Genomic DNA, 18,093 nt, shown 5'->3' with positions numbered 1-18,093 from the left:
TGACAGCGAGGGGAATGGGGGGGGCAACGAGATTATGTTCCTAGGGGCTGAGGTGAGCAGGACACACCCAGCAGGCGCACCCCCGCTGCAGCTCTGACTCTCCCTGGGAGTGCGGGCAGGGCAGGGGGACCACCAGTCTGCTCCTGGGCCGCTGGCCTCACCTGGCAGGCATGTGTGCTGCAGGGCAACATGCGTGTGTACACACATAGCCATAGGTGTGCATGCCTACACACAGACACACACAGCTGTGCACACACATACATATGCACGTATGCACGAATACACGTGTGCACGGTGCGTAGACGCACGCACGTGCACACACACACGTGCGAGTACATTCACGTGCCGACCCACGTATGCACCTGCTCACACATACGCGTACAAGCACACACACACATGTATGTGCATACACACTCACATGTGCGTATACCCGCACCGGGAGGGTCCTGACTGTCTCCTTTTGTGCACACATGCTTACATACACTGACACACGCACACATAACCTTGCACATGTATATACACTCACCCATACACACATACCTATGTATGTGGCACCTATGTGCCTACCTATGTAGGCACACACCCACACACTGTGTACACACTTTTATACTTGTACACTTGCAATGTACACACACGCTCACACACGTGCACACTCACACAGCATCCACGCATATGCAAACACTCTCGTGCACGTACGTATATACACTCACACGTGCACACACACACGCTCACACACGCACGCACGTGCAGCCCACCCTCTCCTCTGACACCACCCCCCGTGCTGTGGGCGGGGCCGCTCAAGACTTCACGTCCCCGTTCACCGAGACCGTGGACTGCGCACCAACCAGCCCCTGCTGGTCCCCTGCCCTCTGGAAGCGGTTCCTGATGAGCTTGTAGATGGCAAAGCCAGGGATGGCTAGGCAGGGCACCCCGGCCACGATGACCACCACGCCGTACACCCAGTTCGGGTACTTCACTTTCTGGGATTTGGGAAATTCCTCCTGGAGAGAGAGAGCGACCTTGGGGTGAGCAGACGAGGCAGCCGGGGCCTCCCTCGGGGCGAAGTGCCCTCTTCCCCGTGTGACTCCCTCCTGGCCTCCAGGCTGAAGGGAGGGGGAGCCGGCCCCCAGCCCCACCCCGGAGGCCCAGGGCTCACGTAGGCCGGGTTCCAGACGCTGTACACGAGCTCCTCGTTGACACTGATCACGAGGAAGAACAGGAAGATGGTCAGCATGAGCAGGGGGCTCACCACCCTCCACGTGACCTGCCAGAAGATGTTGGGCTTGTGGCCGATCATGAACTCGATGTCCCTGTTGAACCTGGAAGCAGAGACCGAGGGGGCTGTCACCAGTGCACACTGAGACACCTTTAATCCCAAGACGGCAGAGGGCGGGCAGCCTCTCCACCCCCAGACAGACGGTCCCAGTCCTGCCATGCCGCACGCTGACCCGTCACATCCTTCTGGGCAAAGATGCGCCTCCCCGAGGAAGACCACCGTGGGCACAGCAGAAGCCGACCTGTAGCCTCTGAGAACCCCCGCCGCCCCATGGTGCCACTGCCCAGCTGGACTGTGGACTCGTGTCAGAGGTGGCCCCGGGCAGGCACTGATGCAAAGGAGGCGCCGGAACTTCTGGGGATGGAGGAGGGAAGCCGTCGAAGCCTCTGCCTCAGCCTCCTTGGCACGGCAGCAGCCCTGACCTCGGAGAACCTCACCATCTCCCCCTGTCCTGTGCCCAATACCCTTCTGCACAGATGCGTTTGTCGTCTGCAGAAATCAGAACAAAGTGGGCAGAGCGTAAACGTGAGCCGTCCAGGGCCCGGCGAACACAGAGGATGCTGCTGGAGAAGCGCAGGCGCCCAGGCCTTGTCCCCGTGGGGCTCAGGAGCCCCGTGACCGGACGCTTCCGCTCGGCCCGTCCTTCCCGAGGCAAGCGATACAGGGTAGCTGCCCGGGGCCAGTGTCTGACTTCAACAGCCTTCCGGCTGTTCACAGAGGGATGTGCTCTCTCAGACAGTTTCACACCTGCTGCAAGGCCAGCATCACACATGCGGTGACATCCGTACCTTTCCATCCGCACATCCCTCCCTGACGTCTGCTGATGCTACACACAGCAGGTCTCCCAAGTGCGCCTCAGTCTCCCCACGGCGCCACCAGGCTGGTTCAAGTTGTGTTGCGAGTGAACCCCCTGCACGTGTGTCCTTACACACGCGCGTGCTCTTGGTGGTGCAGGGAAGGGGGCCCAAGGTGGCTCCCTCTATGGGTTTCCAGCAGATTATTTCTGGAGCTGTGGTGAGTCCAGCTACTACTAAGAGCCCAGGGACCGTCTTCTGGGTCCCCACCGATCCCCGATGCCCTGAACGGCGGGCCAAGGGATGGCTGACCAGGCCACACTTGTCTGCCTTTCTTTGCCTGAGAAGCCCTCCCCAGACCCCAGGGAGCAGCCCTGGCTGGGCAGCCCAAGCTGGAATAAAGCACCCAGCTCCCTCCCCACAGGTGGGGTGCTGGGGAAGCCCCTCCACCCGCAGCAAGCGGCCTGCCTGTGCACCCGCCCTGGCTTCTCTCACCCACCCCGAGACTGTGCTATCTCCTTCCGCTGCTGCCAGCGCTTATCCTGGGGCCTGGGAGCATCTGGAAGCTGGACGGGGTACGGTTTGCGTGCATGCGGGACCCCTCTTCTCTCCCTGTCACCCTCCCAGGGCCAGGCCCCTGCCTACACCATGCCGGGCCGGAAGGGAGATGCAGGCTTGGTCCTGTGTCTTCGCGGGCCTGCCGCCCCTTGTCCTGCCCCGAACGCATCCCCTTGTCCCGTGATGGGAATGTCCCCTGGCCATTAGAGATGGTCCTTCGCCTTCCCTCTTACCTGTCTATGCCGTACACGTAGACGACGGAGAACATCTCGAAGAAGGCAACGGTGAGCAGGGGGATGGAGCCCGCGTACCTGTCCAGCAGGGACAGCCAGTACTGGCCGGAGTTCAGCGTGAAAATTAAGGCGAGGAGGTACGTCCCCAAGCAGATGAGGCCTGTGGGGCGCAGCAGGGCCATTGTCGCCGGGCAGAGCGGGCCGCCGGGGACCCAGGTCCCACATCTGCACCACGGCCGAGACCCCCGGAGCCGGTCCTCCCAGCCCTGCCCTCACGGCCCCGGCCCCGGTCCGGCCTACCTGTAAGCAGCTCCTTGGGCCAGTTTTTGGGGATGACGTTGAGGTCCTGCAGGGGCACCACCACACCCTCCATGTTCCCGAACATGGACGACAGGCCCAGACAGAATAGCATGGTAAAGAAGAGCACGGACCAGAGCGGGGCCGCCGGCATCCTGGTGATGGCCTCGGTGAACACGATGAACGCCAGCCCGGTGCCCTCCACGCCCTGCAGGGTGCGGCAGGCGCGTCACCCAGGGGCCAGGCTGGCCCTGTCGTCAGACGGCCCTCCGCCTGCCAAGCCAGCACCACGCAAATATGGCTGATGGGAGCCATTCTGGGAAACGACCAGATCTTGTCTTTTAGCCCTAAGCGTATTTTAAAAAGCTGAACTAGTTTCGCGACCGGGAAGTGGATCACATTGTCCAGCAGTGGTCGGGGCCCCGTGCGGCCGGACAGACACTCGGCAGATGCACACGGACGGCCATCTGCTCACTGATGGGCACCACCACCCCCTACGTCTGGGGCCAGAGCACTAAACGACTTCAATGGGCCCGAGCGCGAGTCCCCAAAGCAGACACCCTGGACGTGCGCCCGCCAGCGGTCAGAGCAGCCGACGGGGCAGGCAGCACCAAGGACGGGCCCGCGGGCACGTAATGACCACGCTCTGCCCGGGGTGGGTGGTCCTGTGCGGCCACACGCGGCCCACACAGGTCAGTGAGGCCTCAGGCAGGAGCTGACCCTCTTGGGGGCCAGGGTTCCCGGGGGTAGAACCTCCTCAGAGAAACCTGAGCTCGGAGGGACTGAGCGGGGAGCTGGCAGCCCCCGCAGGACTCACGCAGGGCCGGGATCCCATCAGAAGCCGGGGCCCAAGGCAGCGCAGCAGCATTTACACCAGGGCCCAGGACACAAGGACTCAGCTCCACGCAGAAGAGTGGGAGGCTGAGGGGCGTCGTCACCAGCGGCCTGGTGCCCACACTGCGGAGGAGCGTGTCCGGGGGTCTAAGAGCCCAGACCCCGTGGAAAAGACAAAAGCACGTCTGCGCTGCCCGGGGCGTGGGGAGGGGGGCAGGAGCTCTGCTGACGGAGGACGTCCAGGGTGCGGGACTGCGTGAACTTACAGCGTAAACTTACTAAAACCCTGCAAACTGCGCGGGACACGGGAGAGCTTCCAGGTGAGAACTGACACCTCGATAAGGTTGCTTTTTAAAAAGAAAGGAAATTCAGTCTCTTGGCGGGGGAGGGGGGGTCACTGTGACTCCGTCCCTCTCACCCGGGGCTCCCAGGGGAGAGCCAGGCAGGGAGGGCCCTCTGCTCTGTGTCCACTCCTGGCGAGATTGTGCTGTCGCCGGAGAAACAGTGCCAGGCCCTCACAATGCTCCACATGCCCTGAAATGTCGGGTGGCTCCAAATAAGAAAATTGCAAAAACAAAATTAGTAAATGTTGGCCCATGAGCATCACAGAACGAAACATCACTAATCTTGGAGTTGGTGTTCAAAGCGTTTGTGCGTCAGGCGAGGGTTTCCCAGCACCGTGACAGCCACCAGCTGTCGAGTGATTTCAAAAGTATAGTTATGGGCTTCCCTGGTGGCGCAGTAGTTGGGGGTCCGCCTGCCGATGCAGGGGACGCGGGTTCGTGCCCCGGTCCGGGAAGATCCCACATGCCGTGGAGCGGCTGGGCCCGTGAGCCATGGCCGCTGAGCCTGCGCGTCTGGGGCCTGTGCTCCGCAACGGGAGAGGCCGCAGCAGTGAGAGGCCCACGTACCGCAAAAAAAAAAAAAAAAAAAAAAAAAGTACAGTTATAATGACTCTGCCCTTTTTGCAGAAGAAATTAAAGTAAAAATGGACCACGGGGTGTTTCTGTGTGTTTGACCTGAGGCCATGGAGAGGTCAGGCCCATGGAGGCCCTTGGGTCCCTGCCTCTGCATCTCGGGGCCTCACACTTGGGGCTCGTGGCCCAGCAGACGCTGGTGCCCTAGACCCGGCGCCCAAGGGGCAGGAGGGGCAGGGTGGGCCGGCACGTGGCAGGGGGACGGGTCTGTCAGAACTGAGCTCCCGGGGGAAGCTTGGTGTCCACCCAAGGTGCCCGCTGCCCCGCCTCGCGGCCCAAGGTGCCTACCTCCGAGAGGAAGGTGTTCATGTCGCATGTCTGGAACTTGAGCTCTGCGTAGGCCGCGGGGTTGGAGGCATTGCACCACTGCTGCATCTCAGCGAAGTTCTCCTGTGTCACGTTGCCTTCGGGCAGGTCGAAGCCATTGATGAGTGTCAAGACGTTCCTGGAAATAGAGTGAGGCTGACTCCAGCCCTGGGCGGGCTCCCTGGAGGCGGAGGCGAGGGGCGGGGACGCAGCGGCCACCAGGGCGCCAACCAGCCACTCACGCGCTGAAGCAGTCATCGAAGCGCTCGGTGGCCCGGAAGCCGATGATGGAGTAGACCACGGTGGCCGCGTACACGGACGTGAAGCCGTTGATCACAGACACAATGACCGAATCCATCTCGCAGTTGTTGCTGCGGACGAAAGCGGCTTCGGTGACCACAGGCCCGGAGACGCCGTGTACACCCGACCGGCCCACGCCGGCACAAGTGGGACGGCCAGAGCCATCGGGCCAGCCTGAGAGGCTGAGCCGCCCCTGGGCATGGATGGGGGAGGGGGCTCTCGGACAACCCGCCCGGATGCCAGGTGACGGTCCCCAAGCCCTGCTGTGACCTGGTGGCCCCTCGGTGCCCCCAAAAGCCCTGGGGACCCCCAGAGCTGGAGCTGGAGATGCCTGTGTTCAAGTCTCTGTTGGGCCAGCGTCTGCTCTGGGCTCAGGAGGTGACTCGTCAGCCCCACGCGGGCAGGACAGCCTGGACCTTACAGCCCACCAGCCACAGAAGCTTCAAAGAGGCGGCGTGGGCCAGGTGTCCCCCACCCCCTGGCCGGGACCCCTTCCCTCCCCCCTCCCTGCCCCCCTGCCCCTGCCAAGGACCCCTTCTGCCGGCCGCAGGCCCTCACGGCTGAGGACTCCCCCCCTCCACCTGGACACCCAAAGCCTCCCTCAGCTCAGCACATGACCACTGACCTCCCCCCTCCCCCCTGCTGACAACACCATCCTTCCAGACGCTTCCATCAGGAGCCCCCAGGGAAATGCAAATCAAACCACAGTGAGATGCCACGGCACACCCACCAAGACGGCCGGAACCAAAACATTTGAGAGTGACAGGTGTGGGTGAGGGTGTGGAGAGACCAGGGCTGCGCACACGGCCCTGTGGGGGGCTGTGAGGTGGAGGCGCCGCAGTGGAGAACTGCTCCCCAAATGCTTAGACCTCGAGCCGCCCTGCAGCCCACCAGCCCTGCCCCTTGGGGTACACCCACGGGGAGCCAGAACAGGCACACACAGAGCTTGAACGCAAACATTCACAGCAGCCGGAAAGTGGACACAACCAGATGCCCAACGGCCGAGGGATGATACACGGAGCCCAGCGTGGCCCGTCCACAGGCCTCAGGGCGACTCAGCCACGAAAGGAAGGAGAGTGACGCACGTGACAGCCTGGACGAACCCCGAGGACCTCAAGCTCAGTGGGAGGAGCCAGACACAGAGGGCGGAGCCTGAGGAGGCCGCGTCTGTGAGATGTCAGAAGGGGCTGACCCCCGGGGAGAAAGCAGCTGAGTGTCCGGGGGCCTGGGAGGGCGAGGGGCTGGCTGCTGAGCGGCGCGGGCTTTCTCTCGGGGGTTGAAAATATTCTGGGATCAGCGGCAATCGTTGCACGGCTCTGTGAGCACACGAAAAGCCGCGGGACTGTGCGCTTTAAAGGGGTCGGGTGTGTGCGGCCGGGAGCAGCTGAATCTTCACCCTCAACTACCCCCCACCCCCCACCCCCCCGCGCCAATCCGCTGGGCCTCACGGCACCCTCGGCCTGGGCGACCACAGTCAGCACCCACCCGCCGTCGGAGCCTGTGTTCACGTGTTCTGGAGCCCCAGCCCGCTCTGACGCCCAGCCGGCCCAGCCCCCGGCTCCAGACTCCTCGCCCTGCTCGGTTCTTCCTTTTCTCCGAGTCTCTCATTGCCTGCGACCTGACAGAAGCTCACCGTGCTGGTGTGCCTCTGCCGGACGCATGGACGCGGGACCCAGGAGCATGGGTCCTGGCGCGTGGGAGGCGGGGGCGGGCGCTCCGTAAGTGCTTATGAGATGAGCGGACACCGCTGCGCTCCCCTGGAGGCCCTGGGGGTTCTGGTACTTTCTGTGTGGGTGTCGGTCTGGGGTGGACGGTGCGGGATGCCGAGGGGTGGGGGACGGAGGGGGTAGCAGCAGCGCTCCCTGCCGCAAGGGCCAAGGCACAAAGGGGAGGGAGGCCAAAGGGTAAGCAGGTCCCGCCCGCCTGCTCACGGCCCAGCCGACTGCAATCCAAGAGGCTCGGACCGGCGCCTCTGGAGAGCGCGCGTCCCTTCCCTTCACGCTCACGGCAGGTCCGATGCGGAGACCGAGGCTCCGAGCACCGGAACACCTGGTGGAGTGACAGCCCTGCCGCCCACGGGACCCTCTGTCCCTCGTACTCACTGGACAGAGTTGTAGCTGGAGAAGGAGATGAGGCCCCCAAAGGCCAGCGAGAAGGAGTAGAAGACCTGGGCCCCTGCATCGAGCCAGGTGACTGGGTTGGCCAACTCCGTGACCTGCAGCCAAACAGACACCGTCGGCTGTGCGCCGCTGATGCGGGGGTGTGGGAGACACAGGAGGGGCGCCCGGGGGGACAGGAGCCTGGAGGCAAGGTGGCGGCCGAGGCCACCGGTCGGCGGTCAGAGGGAAAGCGGCCCCGAGGCGACAGCTAATGGCCCTCCACCCAGAGCCGCAGCTGAGCCGGCCCATGACCCGCACAGGCCCGGCCCACATGCAGGGACCCTGGGACCAGGCAGGCGCTGCGGTGCCCAGGCCAGCGGGTGGCCGGCGGGGACTCACGTTGGGCGTGAAGAGGAAGACAATGCCACTGGAAGCTCCCTTCAGCGTCAGGCCCCGGATCAGGAAGATGGTCAGGACGACGTAGGGCAGCGTGGACGTGACGTACACGGCCTGGGGAGGTGGCAGGTGTGGGACAAAGGAGGCCAGAGCGGGGGTAGGGGCCCCGGCCTCCCTCTCTGGCTTCTATGTTCTGTTGTGAACATGGTTGCTGTTTAGCTCTGCCAACCAGACGGACGCCCCTGTCCCTCCCACACTCGGCTTCCTAAACACGTGCTTGAGAGCCATCTGGTCCAGCACCGAGTCTGCGGCGCTGGCCTGGGCAACCAGCAAAGCCCTCCCAGACAGAGGGCACGCAGGGGCTGGGCCCCCGGAGCTGGTGAAGGGGCAGCAGCTTGGGCGTGGCCCCCCCCAACGCCCCCGGGAGTGCCCGCTGTCCCTGCACCTTCCCGGTGGTCTCGATGCCGCGGATGGTGCACACGTAGAGCACACTCCAGGCGCACGTCAGGCACAGCAGGATCCACCACTGCACGGAGCCCGAGTCGTCGATGGAGGTGGAGACGTTGAGGGTCTCCCGGTACCAGTAGTAATCCACGGAGGAGCTGCGGGCACACTCCTCCACGTAGCCTGGCATGGGCACCCATGTCAGTGTGGGTCACAGAGCAAACGGACCCCCAGGGAAGAAACTCGGGCCCAGATCCCAGGGCACTGATGCCAGGGGTGCAGTGCGCCTGTGCCCAGCCATACACATGTGTGTGCACACCCACACAGACACACGCAACAGACAATATGCGCACGACGTACTAGCAGGTGTGTGCACACATGAGCACGCTTGCATGCGATCGTGTGCACGTGTGCTACTTGTGTACATGGTTAGCATATGCACACACCAAACAGACTTGTATGTAAACTCACATGCAAACCCAGGTACAGGCACACACATGCACACACTCTTGCACACATGTGGCGTGCACACAGGGCCTCGACTGCCTGCCTTCTCCCCCCACCCCCACCCCACTGCACTCAGCCATTCAGGGGGTCACCAGTCTTTGGCGGTCCCAGGCCGGAGCCCACACCGGGCAGCTCTGTTCAACCTCACACACTCTCGCCACTCTGAGCCCCGGGGTCCCAGGGTCCTGATTGCCCCCCAGGCTCACGGAACCACAGAGAGACCCTGCCAAGGGGGGCATGGTCTAATCCTGGCAGACCTCCCCTCACCCCGCCCCCATCCCCAGAGATGGGAAAGTTGCCCTGAATGGTCCCAGTGCGCCCAGGGAGCCCACGGGGGCAGGGCCCGCCCCTTTCTGTGCTCCGGTTTTTGCCAAACTTGGGCTACAACCACACGAACTTTGGAGAATCAGAGGGCGGCTGCTCGTGGGCCGGCGCCCCCCCCCACCCAGGCCCTTCAGGGCTCACCTGTCTGGTTGGCGTTGAGTGGGCACTGGCTCCACGGCAGGGGGTCCTGGAAGGAGTTGAAGAAGTACCACATAACCCAGGCGATGATGGTGTTGTAGTAGAGACCCACCATGAAGGACACGAACATGGATGCGATGCCTGAGGGGGGGTGGGGAGGTCACCTCTGGGGGGAGCCTCCTGGCCCACTGCGTGTGAGTGGACGGAGGCCCCAAACAGCAGGGGGCAGCCCCCAGCGGTCAGCGTCCCTCCCGGTCCCTGCTCTGGGCAGGCCGTGGGGTGCTCCGCTCTCCCCACATGTCTGCCCCTCCCAGGCCCTGCACGCCTGGGGACTCGGGACGTCCTCTGCTGCCCGGTTAGCCCCTGGTGGCCTGGACCCTGCAGCCACACCCCAGGAGATTCTAAGGAAGGGTTTGCAAAGGCCTCAGGGTGGGGGCCGTGGAGCCCTGGGACCTTCCTCTCCCCGAAACGTGAAGGGAAGGAAGGAGGACAGGGTGGGGCTTGCTGCCAACACGGGACCCCAGGCAGGCGCCCAAGTCAGAGTGCAGACACGCACCTACACCCTTGAGGGCCGGGTGAATGGAGCTCCAGACGCCCACGCTCCCCTTCCGCAGCCGCTGCCCTATGGCGAACTCCAGGTGCAGCAGGGGGATCCCCTCCAGGACCAGCAGAATGAGGAAAGGGATCATAAACGCCCCTGGAGAGGGAGGGGCGGCGTGCAGTCAGGGGGCAGCTCGCTGGACTGCACAGGCCACCTTCACAGGCGTTTGTCACAAACACAAAGGATATCGCCGTCGACAATGCCCGTGGTGACGGCCAGCGGTGTTGCTGTGGGCGGGGCTCACGCCACCTCCTAACGGGGGCCAGCTCACCCTTGTCTGCCATCCCTGCAGGACGCTGTCTGTGCCACAGCCCCCGGAGGACGAGGGACGGTGTCCACGTGTAGGTGGAGCCCAGGGAGGGGCACGTGCCAGGGTGAGCCCCTCAGCGGGTGTGGACACACGTGGCACCCTCACACAAAGGTAGGGAAGGGCAGAGGGGAGAGGCCAGGGGTTCAGAGGCTGACCCAGACATCTAGCAGGAGGGCTTCTCAATCTGAGGCTCAGAGACCCTGCCCTGGGGACGTGCGGGAGCCAGACGCAGCGCCTGCCGGCCCTGCTCCCTGACGGGCACCAGGGTCCAGCCTGGCACCGACCAGGAGTCCCGTGAACATCTGCCGAGCATAAATGAAGGACGGGGACGTGGTGACACCTGCTTTCACGGTGCATGTGCTCCCACTGGGCTCTGCTACCCGGCCCACAGTGACGCCCCTTCTTTCTGTGCCCCTTGCCACTGCTCCGTCCTCAGCACCACCACCCCCAGCCCCCAAGCCATGGTTGTACCAGCCGCCCTGGCCTGATCCAGGTCGGGCCCTCCAGCTGATCCCAACACCCTGAACCGGGCTCTGGGGAAAACAGGGGGGAAATTCCAGGTGCACACGGCCTGGCACCGCACCGAGCGCAACGCAGCCGAGATTAGCACAATCGTGGTTACCAAAGGTCGTCACCATTAGTCGGGACGAACCTCAAAGCCGAAACTGGGCGATAAGAATTGGAAACACACGACTGCTTCAGGACTTACGAGCGGATCCAGGTCCAGCATGATGGGGTCGCGCGGTTGGGTTCCCAGGACGCCGGGGCTGCCCTGGGATGCTCGCTCTGTGGCACTACCTCTCCGCCCCAAGTGGCCGGCGTCCAGCTGTGAACCTACCAAGTGAGGGGGTGCCCCGCGTCTGCCCCTCACCCTGGGTGTGACACCCCATCTGGAGTGTCTGTGCAGCCCCCGTCTCCCTGCCTTCCCTGCACCCACCTCTCCCCCTCGTCCTCCCCGCCCCCGCCCCTTTCTCCGGCACGCTCATTCTCTGTTCTCCCCCAGATATCGCAAACCCTCCACTTCTGCCCCGTCGTCTCCCGGACCCCAGCCAGGCCACCACCTCCCCACACTGGCCTCCCGGTCAGCGTGCGTGTCACAGCCTGAGCTAGCGGTCCTCAGTGGCGTGGCGCTGTGTGCCAGTGAGTGCGTGCATGTGCGCATTCACACGCGTCTGAGTGTGTGTGCCCACGGGTATGTGAGTGTGTGTGTGTGAGCCTGTGGGCGTGTCCGTGTGTATGTGGACACTCGGTGTAAGCGTGCACATGGATGTGTGTCCTCGTGCACGTGTGGGTGCACGCAGTGTGTGCGTGTGCAGGTGTGTGAGAGTGTGTCTGTGTGCACATGTGTGTGTGTCGAGAGGGACTCGGAGGGGCGGGGGGCCCACAGCCTCTGCCAGCCCGGCTCTCCCTTTAGCTCCTGGGTTAGTCCCTTGGCCTTTTCTCTTTTTCCCTCCTCCGTCTGCCTCCACAGAGCCCTCACGTTGGGCGGACAGGCCCCAGAGCCCAGTGGCACCTCCTCCCTCCCCGTGGCCCTTCCTCGCTCTCCACGCCAGGACGCTGAGGGGCCATGGGCCGCAAGACTCTCTCCCAACCTGGGGCTCCAGGGACAGGCTTCTTCCGGTTCCATGGCTGCCAGGGGGCTGAGGGCCAGGAAGCAAGGGGTGTGGGCTGTGACCATGAGGAAAGACCCCAGGAAAAGAAGGCCCAGCAGACTGATCCCCTGAGGGAGGGGAGGGAAGCTGCCCTGGGTCTGGGGACACGGCCGGAGCCGTAGGCTCAGGGCAGGAACTCCTGCGATCCCTCTGTCAGTGAAGGTAAAGTTGAAATAAGATTTGTCTCTCTGACGTTTTCTTGGGAGCTTGATTTGAAAATCTTTTGGGCAGAACTACCAAGAAGAAAACAACCCCATGATTCCAAATCCCGTCCCCTCCCCTCATGATGCCACTTTTACTCACCCCCCACCCCCAGTCTCCCTGCCCCTTCACCTCCATCTGGAAACTCCTATTCATCCTTGAAAACCTCGCTTGGATAGCACTTCTTCCAGGAAGCCCCCCCTGTTGCCTGTGGTCCTGGCACCTCTCCCTCCCACAAGTTCCTCGGGGACCAGAGGCTCAGCTTCAAGAGGATGGGAGGGTGGGACCAGCACATGTCCACTGCACCCCCAGAGGTGGGCTGGGCCAGGGAGCCCTCCTGTGTGCCCATGTTGTGCAGTCCGCCTGCCCAGTTCCCCCAGCCCTGGCAGCACCAGCAGGAGGCAGGCACTCTGCACCTTGTTCTTTCCAGGGATGTGTGGTTCTTGGCTTCTTTTCTCTCAAGAAACTCAGGCTCCAGGGAATATGCATCTTCCCTTTTTAAACGGGCTCCCCTTCTGTGGGGGCAGGTGTGGAGGAGGCGGAGGGAAAGAGGAAGGAGGGCCGTGGGTCTCAGTGAGGGAGGAAAGCCACGTAAGTGCCCGGTGCCCAGCATGGTTCCAAAGGTCCCCAGAGGCGGAGATGGCCCCCACGGAGGGACACACATGCAGAGAGAGACGCGGGGGCAGGAGACGTAAACACCACCCCACCCCACCCCACCCCCGCCCCGGGATAACGACATGGAGTTTCTCTCCGAAAATCAGGAAGCCAGACGGGGGAGGAGGGAGCTGCCGGAAGAGGGCCTGGCGGTGGCCCACGTGGCGCAGGTTCAGGTGCGGGGTACCTCTCAGCTTTGGAGTCTCCCAGGGGCGCCTCACTTTTGTTTAATCATGAAGGATAATCGCAGACCCTCAGTCGGCTTCCAGGAGGAAAACGAAGTGGAAACTGAGGCTGCTGCCCTTCCCGTGTCGAGGATTTGCCCGGGGACTTGGGGTGGTCCCGTGCCTGGGCTTGTGTTGGGGGTGGGCAGCAGGTGCCTCAGCTGAGGGCCAGCCTCCCCCGGGCACTGCCCGCTTCCCCAGACACCCATGAGGGGCCGTGGGTCCCCCCGCCATTTCCCCAAATGACACCAGTGCCCGCCCTCACCCAGGGCCTGCCCTGCGTCCCTGCCAGCCCCGTGATCTGGACTTAGTGCCCGGGAGAAACTGCTCGGCTGCCGCAGAGCCGGCCTGTGGGAGGGGCCCAAGTCACGCGGGTGGGTCCTGCCCTCCCCGGGCCTGGTCCACCCTGTTGGTCTGTGCGGTCCCAGTCAGCATCTGGCAGAGCGGACCCCTGAAAGGCATCCAGGTCCCCCAGGCCAGGGGACGCCAGAGCCCCGTGGCACCGCCCCGCGGGCACAGCAGCTGCCCGGAGGGCCTGGGGGCGGAGAGGAGGACTGGGTTTGTCCAGGGCCTAGAGGTCACCACCCCAGAAGTGGGACCACCCGGGACCCCGCACTCCCGCGTGCCCTGCTCTGCCCTCCTCGCCTGGGCCCTGTCCCCTGCGGGAGCACCGAGCCCATGTGTGCTCCGGGCCTGCTGGACGGGCAGAGGTGGCCATCGCAGAGGGAGTGGACAGAGCCAGGGTGTGGAGGCTGGCGATCCAGGCACCCCGGGGGGGCCCACCTCCTGGAGACCCAGATGGCACGGGGGAGGGCGGGGTGCGGCGTGGGGACCAGGGAGCTGAATGCAAGCGTGGCGCCCGATGTCAGACTCCTGGTCAGAGCAGAGGACAGGTAGCAGGTGCACTGCCCGCCTGCCGGCTGGACATATAACCACGCATGCGGAGCCCACGGAACGCTCACCGGGGACTTGGGAAGGAGGGGCACAAAGGACGAAGGAGGAGATTCCTGAAGTGAGGCCACCCTGAGGCGTCGAGGGAGGAGCAGTGCGGACGGTGGGGGAGAGGTGCCAGTTTCCCCCACCCACCAAGCCCAGAAAAGCAGCAGGTTTTTCCCAAGCCCCAGGGAGCTGAGACAGCCAGGGCTCCCACACCCGCCCGCCCAGCAGGCTGCTCTGGGCCAGCAAGATCCTCCTCTGTGGCTGGGGCCACGGGCCTGCCTGCAGGGGGACAGCTCCTTCAGCGTCACAGACCCCTGCTCTCTGCTGACAGCAAACACTCACCCCAGAGCAGAGGCAAGCAGAGGCCAGGCCAGCGCGCGGGAGGGTGGAGGCGACGGCTGCACACCCGCACCCCCTGCTCGCGGAGATGCCGGGACCCACGGGAGACCCAGAACCAGAGGCCCGTGACTGCATGGTCCCCCAGGGTCGTGCAGCAGCCGCTCGGCCTGCACGTGGCAACACACGCAACAAATACCGGGAACACGTTGCCAATGCTCAAGCCTGAATCAGGGGCCTGGGGGTCTTTATTGTGGCTTTCTCTACTTTTCTGTATTTACTTTTTTTCATAATATAAAGCTTAAAGTAAAGTAAAAGATCGTTTACTTCTTGAATGACCCAAAACTCCTGGAAATAACTGGAGACATAGTAAGTTTTCACCAAGCCAGAACGGACGGTCAGGGTGGGAGGAGGTCAAAAACCTTCAAAGGCGGCATTTATCCGCAAGCTGGACAACCACCCCCCTCCCTCCTAGCTGGCTCTGCGGGGGCGGGAACGTCACCCTGATGGGTCCCCCGCCACCCGCTGCCTTGTCCTCAGGGATCGTCTCCCGGGTGTGGAGGACAGGACGCCCAGCTCCTGACCTGTGAGCTGGCCCAGAGGACTGTGGTCAGGCCCTCCCGGGGGTGGGGGGAGCGGGTGGACCAGAGTCCCGACCTGTCCGGGGCGGGGCGGGCGGCAGCCTCGCCCAGGGTGCCAGGGGCTGGACCTCCACCCTCGCCCAAGCTGAGGAGGGGCGGGGCCGCCTGAGGGAGCCCAGCTGCCTCCGTCAGCGGGGTCTGCAGGCTGCTCTCGCGCTGCCCCTCGGGCTCCTGGCCCGTGTGCAGCTGCGCCCGGAAACCCCACTTCCCACGGGGAGCTGTTCCTAGTCAAGGGCCTAGGCTCCCTGGGAGTCTGAGGTCTTCGTCTCTGCTCTGTCACTCTCACTGAAGACCTTGCAGCTGCTGCCCGCGTGGTCCTCCCGGGCGTCCCTGCCCGGCTCTGGGGTCCCAGCCCCCTCTTCTCAGGGACAAGCCCCTGGCCTCCACCCACAAAGTGGGTCCATCCCGAGCCGCCCGGGGCCTACCTGCAGAGGGAGCATTCAGCCCTTCCTCCCTGCCCACCTCCTGTCCCTGTGCTGGACTCGAGGCTGGGACCCTCCCCCAGGACGGCCCCTCAGGGGCCGTGACCAGCAACTTCCAGAGGGGGGGCACCAGCCTCACTGAAGCAGCTGAGAGCCAGGCAATAATAGGCCGGACTCAGGCTGGGGGTCCTGACCTCGCAGGCTCCCTGGGGCCCCAGGCACAGAGGGAAGCGCAGGCTGGACCAGAGGCTCAGAGGACACACCCTCGCAGACACTCAGGAGCTCGAGCCCTTGGGGGTGGCACTGCGGGGACCCCGGGAGGCCACCTCCACGTCTGCTCTTCTGGGGGGCACTCATGTCACAAAGCCTGGGAGAGCCTGCAGCTTCCTCGGAGTTAGAACTGACTCAGGTCACTGGAGGGCGCTCAAGAGCCCACAGAAGCAGGAGCATCCCCAGAGCATCCGACCGGCCAGCTATCAGGCCGGCCGTCCCGCGAGCGCTGCACCTGCCCCAGACCTCCTCCCCGAGTCCCGTTCCCCTACCCCAGGCCGGCATGGAAGGTGACACACAGGGAGGGCTCAGCCCGGTGCCTACATGGTAGACTCACCAAGGGCTGGCGTTACTGCCCGTTGGGCCAGCACCTTCCACACTCAGAGGAGGGGGCTCCCCCTGAGGAGCGGCCGGCTCCTCCCTGACCCCCACCCCCGGGTCAGACCAGGTCTGGGAACAGGGCAGGGCTCCAGGGTACTGGAGCATGGGGGCCCCCCACCTGACGCGCAGGCCCTGGATGTGCCAGCCCAGCGCGCCCGGAGCCGAGGGGCTTGCCGGCCCCCAGGCCACAGTGGGGCCTGGGGCGGAGGCGTGGGTGTCGCCCGCCCCGCCCGCCTACCTCCACCATGGCTCTGGCACAGGTAGGGGAAGCGCCACACGTTGCCCAGGCCAACGCAGAAGCCCACGCAGGTGAGCATGTACTGAGCCTTGTTGTCCCACTTGGGCCGGGAGCTGCTCTCCTGCTTCTCGAGGCTCTCCAGCTCAGTCAGCGTGGGGATCCGGGCCTCCAGGCCAGGGTTGGGCAGCAGCAGCCTGACCATGGCGGGTGCAGGTGGGTCCCTCAGGCGCGGCCGGAGCAGAGGGTAAGTGGCCACGGGCCGGAGCCCCAGCACTTTATAGGGAACCTTTGGCACCTCACCCCGAGCACCTGGGCCGAAAGGAAGCGTCAGCAGATCTGGAGGGCGAGTCCACCAGACTGTTAATGCCTTATCTACAGAGGCGCCGTGGACCCTCCAGGCTGCTCCCTGGCGCTGCCGGCCCCTCCCCCTGTGCAAACGCCAAGGCAGCGGCTCAGGTGAGCCTCGCCCACCCCCACCCCCACCGCGCACACCGGACTCTCCAGGAAGAGGGACCCGATGGTAGGACAGCCGCCTGGCTCTGCAGGACTCGGGCTCTCCGCACCCTCGGAGCCCCGCCCACCGGCCACAGCCCCCCCTGCGGAGGAGGGAGGGGGCCCTCTTTCCCCAGCTCTCGCTGCCAGCGGGGGGACGCGGGGCATCCTGACCGCCTTCCAGCTGGAGCCCTGGGTCCTGGCAGCAGCCCGCAGCCCTGTCCACACTGAGCTCGGTGCCGCCTGGCCCCCCCGGCCCGAGCTCTGGGCTCTAAATAGGTCCTCAGAGAGCGGGGCCACCGGCGCCCGGTGCCCAGAGCTGCTTCAGGTGGGGCCTCCAGGCTGGGTCCTCATCCCCACGGGCTCTCCTGGGGGCTCAGAGCCATTGCCCTGCCGCCTCCGCCCCTCCCCCGCCCCTCCCCCGCCTCCCAGCTGGAACCCTCCACCAGCTCCTGTGTCTCTACGGGCAAAGGCCTCCCGAGCCTGCAGGCCCTGCCTGCCCTGCCGTGAGCTCTCACCTCGCCCCCCACTCCGGCCAAGGCCCCTACTGCTCCTCCGGCCCTGCCGCCCTCCGGGTGTCCAGGGGGCCATCCCCCCGCTTCGAGCGGGACACAGACTGCGGGTGGCCCTGCTCTCCCATCCACAGGAGCATCCTCTCCTGTGACAGGACGTGCGGCTTACTCAGTTCCCTGGCTGATCGCCTGGTCCCCCGTTCCAAGCTGTGCTCTCCTCTCCCTGTCTCTTCACTCACATTTGCCCTATAGCAACTTTTTATTACACAACAAATACACGCTTATAGTAAGGAAAATTGGACAGTTTACACCAGGAATTTTCTCATTGTTCTATACAGTTTTATAAACGTGTATGACACCCACTCACCCACTACTTGACATGTCAGTGTCTGTGCCTGATTTTTTTTTGTTTGTTTTCCGGTACGCGGGCCTCTCACTGCTGTGGCCTCTCCCGCCGTGGAGCCCAGGCTCTGGACGCGCAGGCCCAGCGGCCACGGCTCACAGGCCCAGCCGCTCCGCGGCATGTGGGATCTTCCCGGACCGGGGCACGAACCCGTGTCCCCTGCATCGGCAGGCGGACTCTCAACCACTGCGCCACCAGGGAAGCCCCTGTGCATGATTTTTACTTAACATCATATCTTGAGAATGTTCCGTTCGTTAAATTAAAACTTTTAAACTAAATTTAGATTTTTCTTTATTTTATTTTATTAACTGTGTTAAATTTTTCTTTCAAACAT

General features: G+C 64.1%; 1 protein-coding gene across 1 annotated transcript; it reads right to left on the bottom strand.

Annotated features, from left to right (window-relative positions):
• Positions 1–66: 66 nt before the first annotated feature.
• SLC6A19 (solute carrier family 6 member 19) lies at positions 67–16,819 on the bottom strand. Its single transcript, XM_022581260.2, has 12 exons — positions 16,353–16,819; positions 10,040–10,180; positions 9,487–9,624; positions 8,516–8,697; positions 8,074–8,184; positions 7,678–7,790; positions 5,518–5,646; positions 5,258–5,414; positions 3,162–3,366; positions 2,862–3,021; positions 1,157–1,319; positions 67–1,001 (listed from the first exon to the last, which is right to left on the bottom strand). Exons 1-12 carry the CDS (start codon positions 16,552–16,554, stop codon positions 798–800), a joined length of 1,905 nt encoding a protein of 634 aa, XP_022436968.2. The 5' UTR covers positions 16,555–16,819; the 3' UTR covers positions 67–797.
• Between the last annotated feature and the right edge of the window lie 1,274 nt (positions 16,820–18,093).

This window comes from Delphinapterus leucas, chromosome 3 (genome assembly GCF_059928025.1).
Source record: "Delphinapterus leucas isolate spDelLeu-1000000601 "Yukka" chromosome 3, BTC_Dleu_Yukka2, whole genome shotgun sequence".
Taxonomy (NCBI): Eukaryota; Metazoa; Chordata; class Mammalia; order Artiodactyla; family Monodontidae; genus Delphinapterus; species Delphinapterus leucas.
Note: the sequence above shows the minus strand (reverse complement) of the source record. Positions and strands in the feature narration are given on the sequence as shown.

Coding starts and splice junctions, on each gene's coding strand:
- SLC6A19 (XM_022581260.2), bottom strand. CDS start 16,554: ATGGTCAGGCTGCTGCTGCCCAACCCTGGCCTGGAGGCCCGGATCCCC. Junction 8,698..9,486: donor ACTCAACGCCAACCAGACAG/GTGAGCCCTGAA, acceptor TGCCCATGCCAG/GCTACGTGGAGGAGTGTGCC. Junction 3,022..3,161: donor GCCCAAGGAGCTGCTTACAG/GTAGGCCGGACC, acceptor TGCGCCCCACAG/GCCTCATCTGCTTGGGGACG.